Consider the following 13,662-nt stretch of genomic DNA (forward strand, 5'->3'; position numbering starts at 1 on the left):
GGATGCATTTTGGTGCAGGCCTCCGTGGTACACGAAGGTTACAGTTACGTGGCTTTGCCAGAGACTGTAGTGTCTCTCAAACTCTTAAGGTGGAGTGCCTGCAGTCAGGTGCTGCTGTTGTACTGCCTAATGGCCTCACAATGAGAGAAAGTACCTTTAAATTGCAAAATCCCTGCTCATTTATGCTAGTGCATGCTATCAGGAGTTAGAGGCCTGTTGCAAAGACTGGAAGTCCTTGGAAAGTTGGCCCAATTTGGGGTGAGACTCTGGCATTGCCCTTCTGTTGGTAAAGCTTTCTAAACAGATGATTTGCCTGATGTTTATAAGTCTCAGTTACAACTACACAGTTAGGCTTGGATTGTGAGTGAAGGTCATCAGAACTGAAACCACAGACTGAGCAGTTTGAACTAAAGGTTTCAAATATTTCTAGTACAAGCTCTAATTTGCTGATGTCCGATCAGCTCAAATCTGTATAGGGACAACCTGAGAGCTGTTTGCTATTGGGTTATAGAACTCCATAGTCTAGACTGTGCAGCGTTTCCTTCAGTCCAGGAAAATGAAGATTGTGGCATACTGCATCTTTGTCGATCTGCCATTAGGTGCAGGTGTAAGTGGGGTTTGCCCTGTAGATAGGGTCTAAATTTGCACATTCAGTGTTTTACTTTGAGACTGATTTTAAATAACTTTTGAAATGTCTTAGTTGGGCTTCAAGTGTGCTTTGAAATACCATGGTGTATTTATTATACATGAAGATCTGGAGGATACCAGTTTTCTTAGACTTGCCTTCCCTTTAAAACAAATACACATATACCCTCTGCAAAGCGCAGTTTTGTTAGTTTAGGTGTCTTGGTCATGATACACTCTTGTTAACTGCAAAGCAAGGTATTTTTTTTTCCTCCTTTCTCTGGTTGGCTGTCTGGTTGCAGAAGAGCATAAGGTCTTTGTACAAAATTACTTTTTCCACTTGATAATAAGGTAAGCAGTGTGTGCTTATCCTGTTGTTTGCCAAATATTGTCAAGACTGGGCATATGCTGCAAAATCCAAGAAAAGAAGGAAACTTGCTGCATCCAGTAATTTGAACGTTAGCTTAAGTCCAGGATTTACTTACTCTCTGGGAATCTGACCTTGAGCAGTGAGCTGGGGAGGATACATTTCTGTTTAGGGGAATCTTTTCTAATCTGCAGTTGCAAGCTGTGGGAAATAGCCAAATTGTGGGTGGAAGGAACGTGTGCCCACATACCATGATTCTGATCAGTTTCTTCTCCTGATGAAAATAAGTTTGTATTGAATTTGTTCCTATTTTCAGTCTTTTATCCTTCCTCTGACCCATGTAGGTAAAGGAAGCAATTCCTTGTTTTATTTCAGTACAGTGCAGTGGTGTACGTTGTGGTACTGAGCAACAGTACACTACAGTGGAAGAGGAACAAAGACCTTGTGGTTAAGCACGTGACCTGGGATTGCTGTGTATAACTTTTCGTTGTCTAAACTATTGTAATTTGAATAATTTTTCTTAGATTTTCTGATCTTTTATATATTGCATAAAATCCATTTAATGAAAGGTACAATTGAGGACCTGTGTTCTATTTTAAAACAACAAAAACAAAACCAAAACTTTCTGACCTTTCTTTGCAAGTCTGCTATCCTTGTGGTCTTAATCAGACTTCAGTTTGAAAGAGTGTTGTAGTAGCTGAAATTTGCCATGTCATCTTCAACTGAAAAGCCTTTCTCCATTTAGCACATCTCTGCTTGGGGAAAGTACTCAAGAGAAACACTTAAATAGTCTATCATTCCTCTGAAGCTTTAGGCAGATTTTGGTTTTCTTTAAGAAGAAATCAAGTAATCAATTGACCACTGCCAAAAGCTTTTGTTCCTTTTAAAATGACGGATAAGATTATTGAAAATTGGAGCAGAATTCTGAAAAAACTGCATGAGATACTTGCTGAAATAGTTTTGCGTAATAATATACAACATGCTTTTAGGCAATGATCGCAAAATATTTTACAGGAATGTGGTTAATGCCAAGAAGCCATTTTAAATACGAGGAAGCGGTGGTGTAGAAGGGCTGAGAGACTGTGTCAAATGGAATTGAAATCACTGGAAAAATATTCTTAAGTTCCACGAGCTTTGTATCACACCCTAAATAACTTCTACTTGACCATTCAATTAATTACAACTTAGATAAAAATAGAACCTAAATCTTCTCATCCCTAATCCAGTACTTTATCCATTGGTCCATGATCAATGTATAATCTTATCTTCATCCTGTGGAAGGAATGGAATATCTTCTTTCCTCCTAACTCACTACTGGAATATTGGGGTTTATGTGGTCAAGCTGATTTACCTTCTTATTGCTAGAGAAAGGGGACAAAACTGTGCTTAAAAACAAACAAATAAAACCCAAACAAACACAACCCTCCCCCCTCAAAAAAACCCAACAAAACAAAAAAGCCCCACCCTAAGGTCTAATTTATAGAATCATAGAATAGTTTAAGTTGGAAAAAACCTTTAAGATCATTGAGTCCAACCGTCAACCATGCCCACTAAGCCATGTTCTGAAGTGCCTTGTTTACGCACTTCTTGAATACCTCCAGGGATGGTCACTCTACCTCTTCCCTGGGCAGCTTGTTCCAATGCCTGACAACCCCTTCAGTAAAGAAATTTTTCCTAATATCCAATCTAAACCTCCCCTGCCACAACTTGAGGCCATTTCCTCTTGTCCTATCACTAGTTACTTGGTAGAAGAGACCAGCACCCACCTCATTACACCCTCCTTTCAGGTACTTGTAGAGAGTGATAAGGTCTCCCCTCAGCCTCCTTTTCTCCAGACTAAACAACCCCAGTCCCCTCAGCCGCTCCTCGTAAGATTTGTGCTCCAGGCCCCTCACCAGCTTGGTTGCCCTTCTCTGGACACGCTCCAACACCTCCATGTCTTTCCTGTAGTGAGGGGCCCAAAACTGAACACAGGACTTGAGGTGTGGCCTCACCAGTATCGGTACAGGGGAACAATCACTTCCCTAGTCCTGCTGGCCACACTATTTCTGATACAAGCCAGGATGCTCTTGGCCTTCTTGGCCACCTGGGCACACTGCTGGCTCATATTCAGCCAGCTGTCAACCAGCACCCTCAGGTCTTTTTCTATCAGGCAGCTTTCCAGCCACTCTTCCCCAAGCCTGTAGCGTTGCATGGGGTAGTTGTGACCCAAGCGCAGGACCCGGCACTCGGCCTTGTTGAACCTCATACGGTTGGCCTCGGCCCATTGATCCAGCCTGTCTGGATCCCTCTGTAGAGCCTTCCTACCCTCAAGCAGATCAACCCTCCCTCCCAACTTGGCATCGTCTGCAAACTTGCTGAGGGTGCGCTCAATCCCCTCGTCCTGATCATTGATAAAGATATTAAACAGAACTGGCTCAAATACTGAGCCCTGGGGAACACCACTTGTGACCTGCTGCCAACTGGATTTAACTCCATTCACCACAACCCTCTGGGCTCGTCCATCCAGCCAGTTTTTCACCCAGCGAAGAGTACACTCGTCCAAGCCATGAGCCGCCAGCTTCTCAAGGAGTGTGCCGTGAGAGACAGGGTCAAAGGCCTTACTGAAGACCAGGTAGACAACATCCACAGCCTTCCCCTCATCCACTCGGTGGGTCACCTGGTCATAGAAGGAGATCAGGTTGGTCAAGCAGGACCTGCTTTTCATGAACCCATGCTGGCTGGGCCTGATCCCCTGGTTATCCTGCACATGCCACGTGAGCTCACTCAAGATGAACCGCTCTGTAATCTTCCCTGGTACGGAGGTCAGGCTGACAGGCCTGTAGTTCCCCAGATCCTCCCTCCGACCCTTCTTGTAAATGGACATCACATTGGCCAGCCTCCAGTCGTCTGGGACCTCCCCTGTTGACCGGGATTGCTGACAAATGATGGAGAGTGGCTTGGCAAGCTCCTCTGCCAGCTCCCTCAATACTTTTGGATGGATCCCATCTGGTCCCATAGGCTTGTGAGTGTCCAGACAGCATAGCAGGTCATTAACTATTTCCTCCTGGATTATGGGGGGTATATTCTGCTCTCCATCCCTGTCTTCCAGCTCAGGGGCTGAGTACCCTGAGGATAACTGGTCTTGCTGTTAAAGACTGAGGTAAAGAAGGCGTTAAGTACCTCAGCCTTTTCCTTATCTTTGGTGGTGATGTTCCCCTCTGCATCCAAAGGATAGATATTCTCCTTGGCTCTCTTTATTATTAACATATTTGTAAAAACATTTTTTGTTGTCTCTTACGACAGCAGCCAGATTTAGTTCTAGCTGAGCTTTTGCCTTTCTAATTTCCTCTCTGTATGATCTAACAAGAACCCCAGCAAAAGCCTCCTGTTCAGCCAGGCCTATTGTCTTCCTCGGTGGTTCGTCTTGCGGTGCATGAGAATAGCCTAGTCCTGAGCCTTTAAGATTTCCTTCTTGAAGAATGTCCAGCCTTCCTGGACCCCTGTGCCCTTCAGGACTGTCTCCCAAGGGCCTCTCTCAACCAGTGTCCTGAACAGGCCAAAATGGTCGAGGGGTCTCAGATCCGTGGTTCTTTATAGAACCTTCTTTGCTAAATATATAAATATATGGGGGAAAAAACAAAAAGAAACAAAATCCCCAAAAACCCCACCGAAAAAACCACCCTCCCCTCCTCTCTTCCTTGCCTCATTATTCCCTTAAGTCCCTTTGCTGCCTTGATGCAGGTCCCTCTGCCAGTCAGCTGAACATAATCGTCTTGGATCGGTGTTGTCTGTCTTGATAGCTCTGAACATCATTCATGCATTATAAACCATAATCTATATCCTTCATGTTTGCTAAGAGGTAGGGTCAGTGTTTTCAGTTTCAATGCAAGTAGAACCTTAGGAGAAGAGTCAAAAAACGGTGCTCTAGGAGCATGGTTAATTGAGACTTGGGGTTGCAGAGAGTCTTCATATTTGGAATGATGTTTTTAGTGGCTAAGAGTCAGTGAGAAAGTGCAAGTTTGCATCCTATCCCAGAGCAACACAAGGGACATTGTCTGCACATCAGCATTTAAAACGGAGCAGATTCTTCTTCTAAAATGTTTAGTTTGTTATTTCCAGTAGAGTAACTTTAGGAGGACTGAAGGTGAGAGAAACTGTTGCTTATGGCAAGGAACAGGCACCCAGTGGAAAGAGTGCTTGATCATGCATAGCTCTTACATAGCCAAGACAAATGACGAAGGTGAGGGTGGAGAGAAAAAACCCTTTGTCTCACAGTTTGGAGTTGGTGAAAGAAGAGCGGGAGTGACTTGCCCACAGCTTTTCTTCTCTCCTGTCTGCTCATTAAGGAAGGCTCACTTGAGGACATAACAAATACAGCAGTTTTTTCATACGCTTGCATTTCAGTGACCTTGAAATCAAAATACTGGTCAAATCTCAGGTGCTGGAGTGAGAAGAAATGTACGTCTGAAAGTGACATATGCTTCTGAGTCTGGGAACCACAGTTACTACTTTGTATCTTACACTTTACTAGATCTTGTCAAGATAATATCGAGAAACAATATCTGTACATGGGCAAGCAGTTCAGGGTGTTCGGTGTTTGTTTTTTTTGTCTTACCTAATAAAACATTCTCTTTCAGCTTTCCTTTGAAGGGAGGTGTTAGCCTGAGTCACAGAAGAAAATAAACTATACAATGTGGAACTATAAGACGATTTGGATGAAAATGTACTTCATAGAAAAGAAAATTTTAAAGGAGTGGAATGGAATTGGACTTGGGACACTTGAATATTTCTCTTTGTTGGATACATGCTATGTGACCTTGGGGTGGTAGTTCTGCGTGCGTGTCTGTGTGTCTGCCTCATCTGTCAAATGATCATAGCAGTAGTTCAGTGCTGTGTATATAACTTGCAAGGTTTATGGAACAAGGATTGTCGCTTTCAAAATGTATAGCATGGAGCGGCCTGCTTTTCCATTGAGCCCTATCAGTACAACCCAAATGGATCTCCAGAATAGAAGTGAGGGTGTCAGTTCATGGTAGGAAGAGACACCCTTCTACCCTACTCTTAGGAACCAAGCCTCCTACAAACAGAGCAGAAGTGTCTTCGCAATAGTAGATCTCAAGTGAGCAAGATCAATAGATTCATGTTTTAGAAACGTGGTGAGAATGACAAATGTGTATTTAATTGCTGTAGACAGGAAAAAAATAAAAATTTGTTTCCCTTTGACAGGCTGGTACCGAGGATACACACTCCGAAATAAATCTAAGAAGGTATGACCTCACTATTCAGTGACTCTGATTTTCATTTCACACCTTGCCAGACCCCATCCGGTGCTGTAATCTGCTATGCTTCTGCTGTATTTCTTGTCTTAACACTGTGCAGGTCTCCTGATCACTGTGTCCTTTTCCTTAGTGATAGAAATAAATGCCCTTGAGCTAAATGTTTCAGAACCATTAACTGGGTACTCCTCCATTGTAAGCATATGTAATGTAGTTTGAACTAGCAAAATTGACTGTTGCGTATCTGCATACACTAGCTTATTGCTTTATTATTATGGTCTTGGACCTGTACGCATCCAGCATTAGTTATATGTAGTGGTAAGATTAGAGTTTTGATTTGACTTGGAAAATATTCCAAAATTATGCATGCATGTATCGGAGCCAAACCTCCAGAGGTTTGTGAAACCAGCCTGAAAACTGGATGGAAATCTGGTTTCCCATTGCAATCCTGGCACCTCTCATGTGGTAACATCTTTCACAGTGTCCATTTTTCAGGCGTAAAGGGGAATGAAAAGGAAATAGAAAAGGATTGCAGCACTCCTAGAAGGTTTATTTTAAATAAAGGAGACTTGGGACTGGTGAACTTCTATAAATGCTGTCATGTGTTGTGAGCTTTTCTAGAGAACCACAGGTCCAGGGCAACTTGACAAATTACTCCAAGAATATTTCGTAGCAAGGGCAAATGAGCATGACTGATAGTTTGCAAGAGTTTACATTTCATACAAGAAGATGAGTGTCATTACAGTGAAACAAGGAATTGACTTCTTTGAGGTGCTAATATAAAATATAGTGCTCAAGCCTGCAACCTGATGCTCCTTACCGTCTTTCTTCCTGTGATACTGGGGCTGGTGGACCTAACACATATCTGGTAAAGAGTAAACATCAGTCACAGTTACTGTTCTGCTGATCATGCTGTTACCCCTTGCCCCTGCTTTCTGTTGAATGCATTTTTGTCACGTCATATCCTATGGTGTGGTTTATTTATTTTATTTCTGTATTGATTTTCAGGGCATTTTCCCAGAAACATATATCCATTTAAAAGAGGCAATCGTGAAGGACCGGGGGTAGGTTGGCGCTTCTTGAGATGTAAAAACAACGGAATGCTATTTCATTTAAAAACAAACAAACAACTTAAGTAGTGGTGGTTGTAATGAATGCTACTGGTCCATGTGTGCAGCAGGGCATACCACCTGTGCTAGATTTCTAGAGCTGCATAACTTCTTTTTTTTTCAGAGCATTGTACATACCAAAGCAGTTGTAGGCATAGGTGCAGGAGAATATTATTTGCAAAAATAAGAAAGCTCTGCTAGACAAGTTACTAGTGAGTCAGGTCAACCAAGCTACATTTAGCTCCTCTGGGGACTCTTGCAAGTCATAACACACTCCTGCTCGCAGCCAAGTAGCCAGCAGGAGTGTGGATTCCTTCCTGTCTTGGAAAACATTTGAGGAAACGACTCCTCATTTGATTCTTAGAGCTGATTCTGTGATCATTATAGTGAGAGGAAAACAGCAGTTGCAAAGGAACAGACTTTAGAAAGTACTTTTTTTTTTTTAATAACTGTGGCCAAGTTACCATTGCAAGTGGTGATTCTTCCAAACTTAATTTCTGTCTATTTAGCATGTTTCTGTAATGGATCCATTGAGAAGAACAAGACTGAAAGAAACTTGAAACGTGTTTGCATTAAAAATGGGTAATGAATGTGCATTGTGTATGTGTTGGAGAACCAATTGAGCACCTGAAGAATCTTGGCATTGTGTGTGAGTGAATTGTGTGAATATCAAGCCCTCTGAGATTTTGATTTATGTTTTTATCAAAAAAGGATGTTTTGCTAGTAAGTTTCAATCTCTTTTTTTCTGTTTTCTCCTTTTTTTCCTAGACAACATGAAACAGTGATTCCAAGTGAATTGCCCCTTGGACAAGAACTCACTTCTACCCTGAGGGAGTGGGCAGTTATCTGGCACAAGTTATATGTGGTAAGTTTTCTTCAGTGGTTGATATTTTATTACATGACCTCGTATGCGATGAGACTGGACTTTTTGCAGGGCATTCTAAGACTTTGAATAGAACGTCATGCAGAATTGTAAAACTATCATTATTGTAAAATTGGTCTTAAGAGAGGCTAAAAATGTTCTGCTTTCCACTGAACAGGATGTGTGATCACAGACAGAACTGTGGTTTAGTCTGCGCTACAGTGTTCACTGTATTTGAATAATTGTGTGATGACACAGCACTGATGAAGCATTCACTGGCACAAGTCACTCAGCGTCATGTCAGCTGGCTGGGGCTGTGTGTGTGAGTCACAGTTCACTAGTAAAATAAGAGTTCCTGATTTGCCTGTTGTGTGTCTGTCCTGTATGAAGGCAAGATACCTGTTGTACGAGAAAGTTATGTGAGAAACCATGATGTTGTTTTAACAGAGTCTTTAGCAAGTGTGAACTCTGTTTTTCTAGAAGTATTGTAGATACTTAACAGAATGATTGATCCTCGCTCCAGCGTGCCTACAGCTCAAATAGGCAAGATAGTCAAGGAATGGGAAGAGATTTAGGGCCATGTGTGATGGGGGAAGATTTGACTTGTCAGAAGTCACATAATATACTTAGTTCTCAGTAGGGTGGGGGAGAGACCTCTCATCTTCTAAATCTGTTTAGAAGCCTGACCATATGATAGTCACCTCAGAAAAACCAGAAGCCAAGGTAATGCATGAATTTGGTGGGTTTGCTGACGTAGGTGCATTCTTGCTCAAAGAAATACAACTGGAATTCACAACGAATTGCCTTCTTTTGAAGGTGATTATTAAAGCACATTAAAGAGAGTCAAACTTGATTTTTTTTCAGTTATTAGAGAGTTCAGCCTGCATAGTATGTGCTCTGAGACTTTAATTAAGATGAGAGAATAGTTTTAAATTAGCTCTAACCATTCAGTTTACCCAGAGCAAGCTTTCCTATTGAAAATTTCACTAGGCCACAAGTACGTTTTGTCTGTGTGCCACGAAACCACAAGAATTTGTTCCACCCTCTTAATTTAATGAGAAGCCATATGTGACGTTATTACTGCGTGAAAAGAGAGTTTTGTTCTTGGCTTTTTTTTTTCTGAATAACTTTAGGATCCTAGCCTCAGAATCTATTTTTCTTAAGAGCAGAAACCTTTCATGTTCCTATGCTTAACCAATATAAGTCTTAAAATAGTCTTGGAAAATGTTGTGGTTTGAAATGGATTTGAGTTTATTTTATTTTCCCCTGCAGTATGTTTATTAAAAAAAAAAAAAGCTAAAGGAGGAAGGAGGTATTTGAGGAGAAAAAGGGAATACAGGGGATTTTTTTCTTTGGCAGCACTTCATTTCACTACTTTAATTTCTGTGTGTTTCAGCAACCATTGCACCAGTGGGTATACCTCCACTGCAAAAAAAATATAAATATGGGTGAGAGTTTTTAACTTCATTTAGTTAATAGGAGTTAGCTAATGTAAACAGCTGTAGAGATAACTTAGCTTTAGCTGTCAAATTGAGATCTGCTCTATATTTCCCTGAAAGCTAAGACAAGTTGCCTTTTCTTTGCAATTATTTTTACACAAGTTAAGAACACACTTTTTTCTTTGTTGACTAAATATGTCTCTAGTATCTTCCCTCCAGGAACTGAAGGACTCATCTAGCCTCTGTCAGCCCCTTCACGTGCACCCCAATCAAAAGGAAGATGGCTATTTATAAATCCCTTTAGATTTCTGTTCTCAGGGGGAAAATTATGAGTAGTTTATATCATTCATGTTCTTTGCAGAGACTAGAATGGGGGAATAATTGAAATGAGTCTCTCCTTCTGTTGTGTGGGAGCAGTTGGGGTTCATAGTTGAACATTAACAGCTTTCATACAGAGAACTGAAGCTAGTCAGCTGCTGCCTGAATGTACCAGCAATATACCACTGGGCAATTCCGGCTAGCTGTTGGGTGAGATGTAGTCAAAAACCTCTTGACAGTCATTTTGGAGCTGCATAACCATAAAAGTTGTCCCAGTAGATTAAAGTTTCATGTCCTTTGATTCGTGGCACTTCCCTCTGAAAATGAGCTGCACTTGACACTCAGTGCAAGCCAGAATCATGCAAGTGACTGGCTCAGTATGCAGTGGTAAAGAGGATGAGGCCTGGGTTGCCTTTCGAATGGTATAAATGGTATGACTGACACTTTTAAAGGCTTAATTACTTATCTAAGCATATATTGCTACAAATATGGTAGGTTGCCACATAGCTATCTACTTTTGAATTACAGCATCAGCCTTGGAGCCTGAAACTATAGGAAAGAGCTGTATACGTGCGTGACTAATTTTATTAGGGTGGAACCAGTAAATAGCATGAGAAGTATTTTCATTAATTAAAGATAACAGTAGAAGTGGCAGGAGGAAACTCTTCACAAAGCAGGTTTTGATGTCCTGTTCAGTCAGTGCTTTATAATTACAGATGCTGCATTCATAGCAAAAGATGAAAATGCAATGACTGCAGCAAACTGGAGGGAGTACCTGGCTAGATAGTGGAGGCGGTGTCTGGGAATCCCGACATGATATTTTTATTGCATTTTTGGACAACCTCTGGCATGGTAGGTTCTGGGCAACTACTGCTGGGTAGTCCTTAAAAGCATGGGATGAGTCAAGACTGCGTTGCATTAAGTTCTGGACAAATGTAAACAAAAATGAGTGCTCTGACGAGCAGATAATCTTCAGCCTTATTTGCTGATAGACACCAGCCAGAGACATTATCGTGTTTCCACAGAGCTACTCTGGTTTCCATGAAACTCTTGTCTGGAGGTCAGACATGGACATGACAATCCATGCGTGAGTTAACAGTGGGTAGAATATGAACCTTGAAATATAATATGCATACTGGCAGGGAAGCAGTGTATCCCAGATATCACTATCACTGCATTTTGTTGCTATTCTTTTTTTAATGTAATGGATTTTGGGTGTATGATGAGACAGGATTAAGAGAGCAGGCAGCCATGGAAATGAGTCCATGGATTCAATTTGCTTAGTGTTCTGGCTTTAAAAAATAATTCCTAACACTGTAAACAGCGGTGAGGGCGGAGATTCCAATTAACCATGTTGTTCATGTTGTTAGTGTTGTATTCTGGTGACAAGGGGCCTTTTTTATACGTAACAAAGAGGCTGAAGAGTTCTTAAGGCTGGTGAAAGCTGTAGGAGGAACGAACGTGAGAAAAAGCCTATGTGGGCTTCAGTGTTGGTCATCTGTCATTACTAGTTATGTGTTGGTATCTCCTTTAGACTTCTAAAAGCAAATGAAATGTTTGCCCCAGAGTCTTACAATCTAAATAAGAAGAACAAATGGGAAACCTGCATAAAAAATTACTTGTCCAATGTCACACATTCTGAGAGTGTTTGAGGTAAGGAGAAAGAGCCTTTGTATATTAAGTTGGCATTGCTGTCTCAATCTGCTGGAACACAGTTGCAATCATTTAACATCATCTCTCTGTCCTTTATATAAAAAGCACTCATCATAGCAGTTAAAGTGCTGGAAAACACAAGAAGTCTATTTTTTGTCTGTGAGGTTTTTCTGAAGTAATGTCCTGAGGAAACGGTGAAGACCCCGAATCTTGAGACACTTAAACCTTCGCAGTGCAAAGTACTGGGGAATTTGTTCCATGGGTCTAATCTTGTAGTGTCATGTGGTGCCAGTTTCTCAGATATTTTTAGTTAAATACAAGTTGTATGGTAGACTCAGTTGAGTACATTTCGGAAAGCTTACTGAGCTCATTGTTTTTAGGCTATAACTAGCTTAAAATTGATCCCTTTTTCCTGTAGGATAACAAGACAACACAGTTTCGGCATGTCCAACAAATGACTTACAGCCTGATAGAATGGCGGTCGCAGATACTGTCTGGGACCCTTCCCAAAGATGAGCTAGCTGAGCTCAAGAAGAAAGTCACTGCTAAGATTGACTATGGCAACAGGTAAGCTTCAAACTATGTCTTGAAGGCAGGGAAGAATCCCAAATCCCAGTAAAGGCTCTAGATGGCTATTAATACAAAATGGTGTAAATGACCACACAAGGGGAACACTGAGTTAGGCTTTACATTTTTCCTTGGAAGGGGGATAATTACAGCTTTCAGTCCCCATCAGAATGTGACTAGCCTGGCAGGTGGGCATGTAGCAGTTGGTTCTTCATATGCCAGCAATCTCTTTGACTTGGCAGGAAACCTCACCTGTCTTAATTCTGCAGAAATGCTGGCACATGATCGTATTTCCCATGGAGGACAATTTGTGCCTGGCTAGCAGGATTTGGATGCTGGTTATGAACAAAACTGCTTTATCAGCAACTGAGTAATACGATTCTATAGGCCACCAAAAGTCCACCTTTCGCTCGTTTGTACAGAACAGGGATTGTCTCCAGAACTCATTTATCTGCCTGTCAGACTTGATTCAGGTCAAATAAGTCAATTATGAAGAAAGCTTATGGCAAAGAATAATAATTAGCCATAATCCATAAGCCTGATAGATACACATACCTTTTTAAAAAAAAACCAAAACCTTTAAGTGAGAACAAAGATGATGTAATCTTAGAATTAAGTTATCTGACTAATTATTTTTCCCTTTAATGGGAAAATGAAGGGTGAGGAATAAAAGTATTTTAGGACAGGAAAACCAACAATGTGATTATTAGAAGGAATGGAGTTGGTGCACGTTGGCTGCCTAGTGCAGTCCACAGTCTGATTTGTGGTTTGTGCTCTTTCAGTCACCTTTGCTTTTTAAATATTGTGTTGCTTCTTTCATCCTTGTGACTTGCATGCTACTCAGGATCCTAGGTTTGGACCTAGTTGTACGAGATGACAATGGGAACATCCTGGACCCAGATGAAACCAGCACAATCTCTCTCTTCAAGTCCCATGAAACTGCATCCAAAAGGATTGAGGAAAGAATCCAGGAGGAGAAGGTACATCTCTTGTTGCTGGCTTTTTCCTCTTCAAGTAACTAGTACCTGCTGTATTTGTACATTCTTCTTAAGGATATTGTGCTACTTTGGCAGCAGAACTAAATTCTTTTGTGTTGTTTTTAATGGGAGTACTCTTCTTTGCAGTCCCTGCAACAGAATTTGGACCTCCGAGGGCAGCCAATATTCAACACAACACATACGTATAGCCTATATGTAAACTTCAAGAATTTTGTCTGCAATATTGGAGAAGACGCAGAGCTGTTAATGAGCCTTTATGATCCTGATCTCTCCAAATTCATCAGGTAGGTTTTTTTGTAGGTTCATAAGCAGTTTAGTCATCACAGTGGTCATTCTAAAGAAGCCAGTATAGGTTAGAAAGTAAGAGCCAGCAGATAAGTTTTTCAGTTCTGTTGGTTGCTGCCCCAGTGGTGATTTGGAAGGGGGTTATTTAATTTCAGATTAAGTTAGGAAGTCAAGGTTTTGAC

The 13,662-nt window shown here is 41.3% G+C and overlaps 1 protein-coding gene across 6 annotated transcripts in view; it reads left to right on the forward strand.

The window, feature by feature from the left end:
* Positions 1-13,662, forward strand: part of DOCK5 (dedicator of cytokinesis 5) — an 89,221-nt gene that overhangs the window by 20,611 nt on the left and 54,948 nt on the right. For all 6 annotated transcript variants that reach the window (XM_075043583.1, XM_075043586.1, XM_075043585.1 and 3 more), the window contains exons 3-8: positions 6,200-6,240; positions 7,258-7,313; positions 8,127-8,223; positions 12,049-12,197; positions 13,042-13,177; positions 13,322-13,479. In XM_075043583.1, coding sequence (XP_074899684.1) covers positions 6,200-6,240; positions 7,258-7,313; positions 8,127-8,223; positions 12,049-12,197; positions 13,042-13,177; positions 13,322-13,479 — 637 coding nt within the window. The remainder of the gene's footprint in view (positions 1-6,199; positions 6,241-7,257; positions 7,314-8,126; positions 8,224-12,048; positions 12,198-13,041; positions 13,178-13,321; positions 13,480-13,662) is intronic.

This window comes from Buteo buteo, chromosome 12 (genome assembly GCF_964188355.1).
Source record: "Buteo buteo chromosome 12, bButBut1.hap1.1, whole genome shotgun sequence".
NCBI classification, from domain to species: Eukaryota; Metazoa; Chordata; class Aves; order Accipitriformes; family Accipitridae; genus Buteo; species Buteo buteo.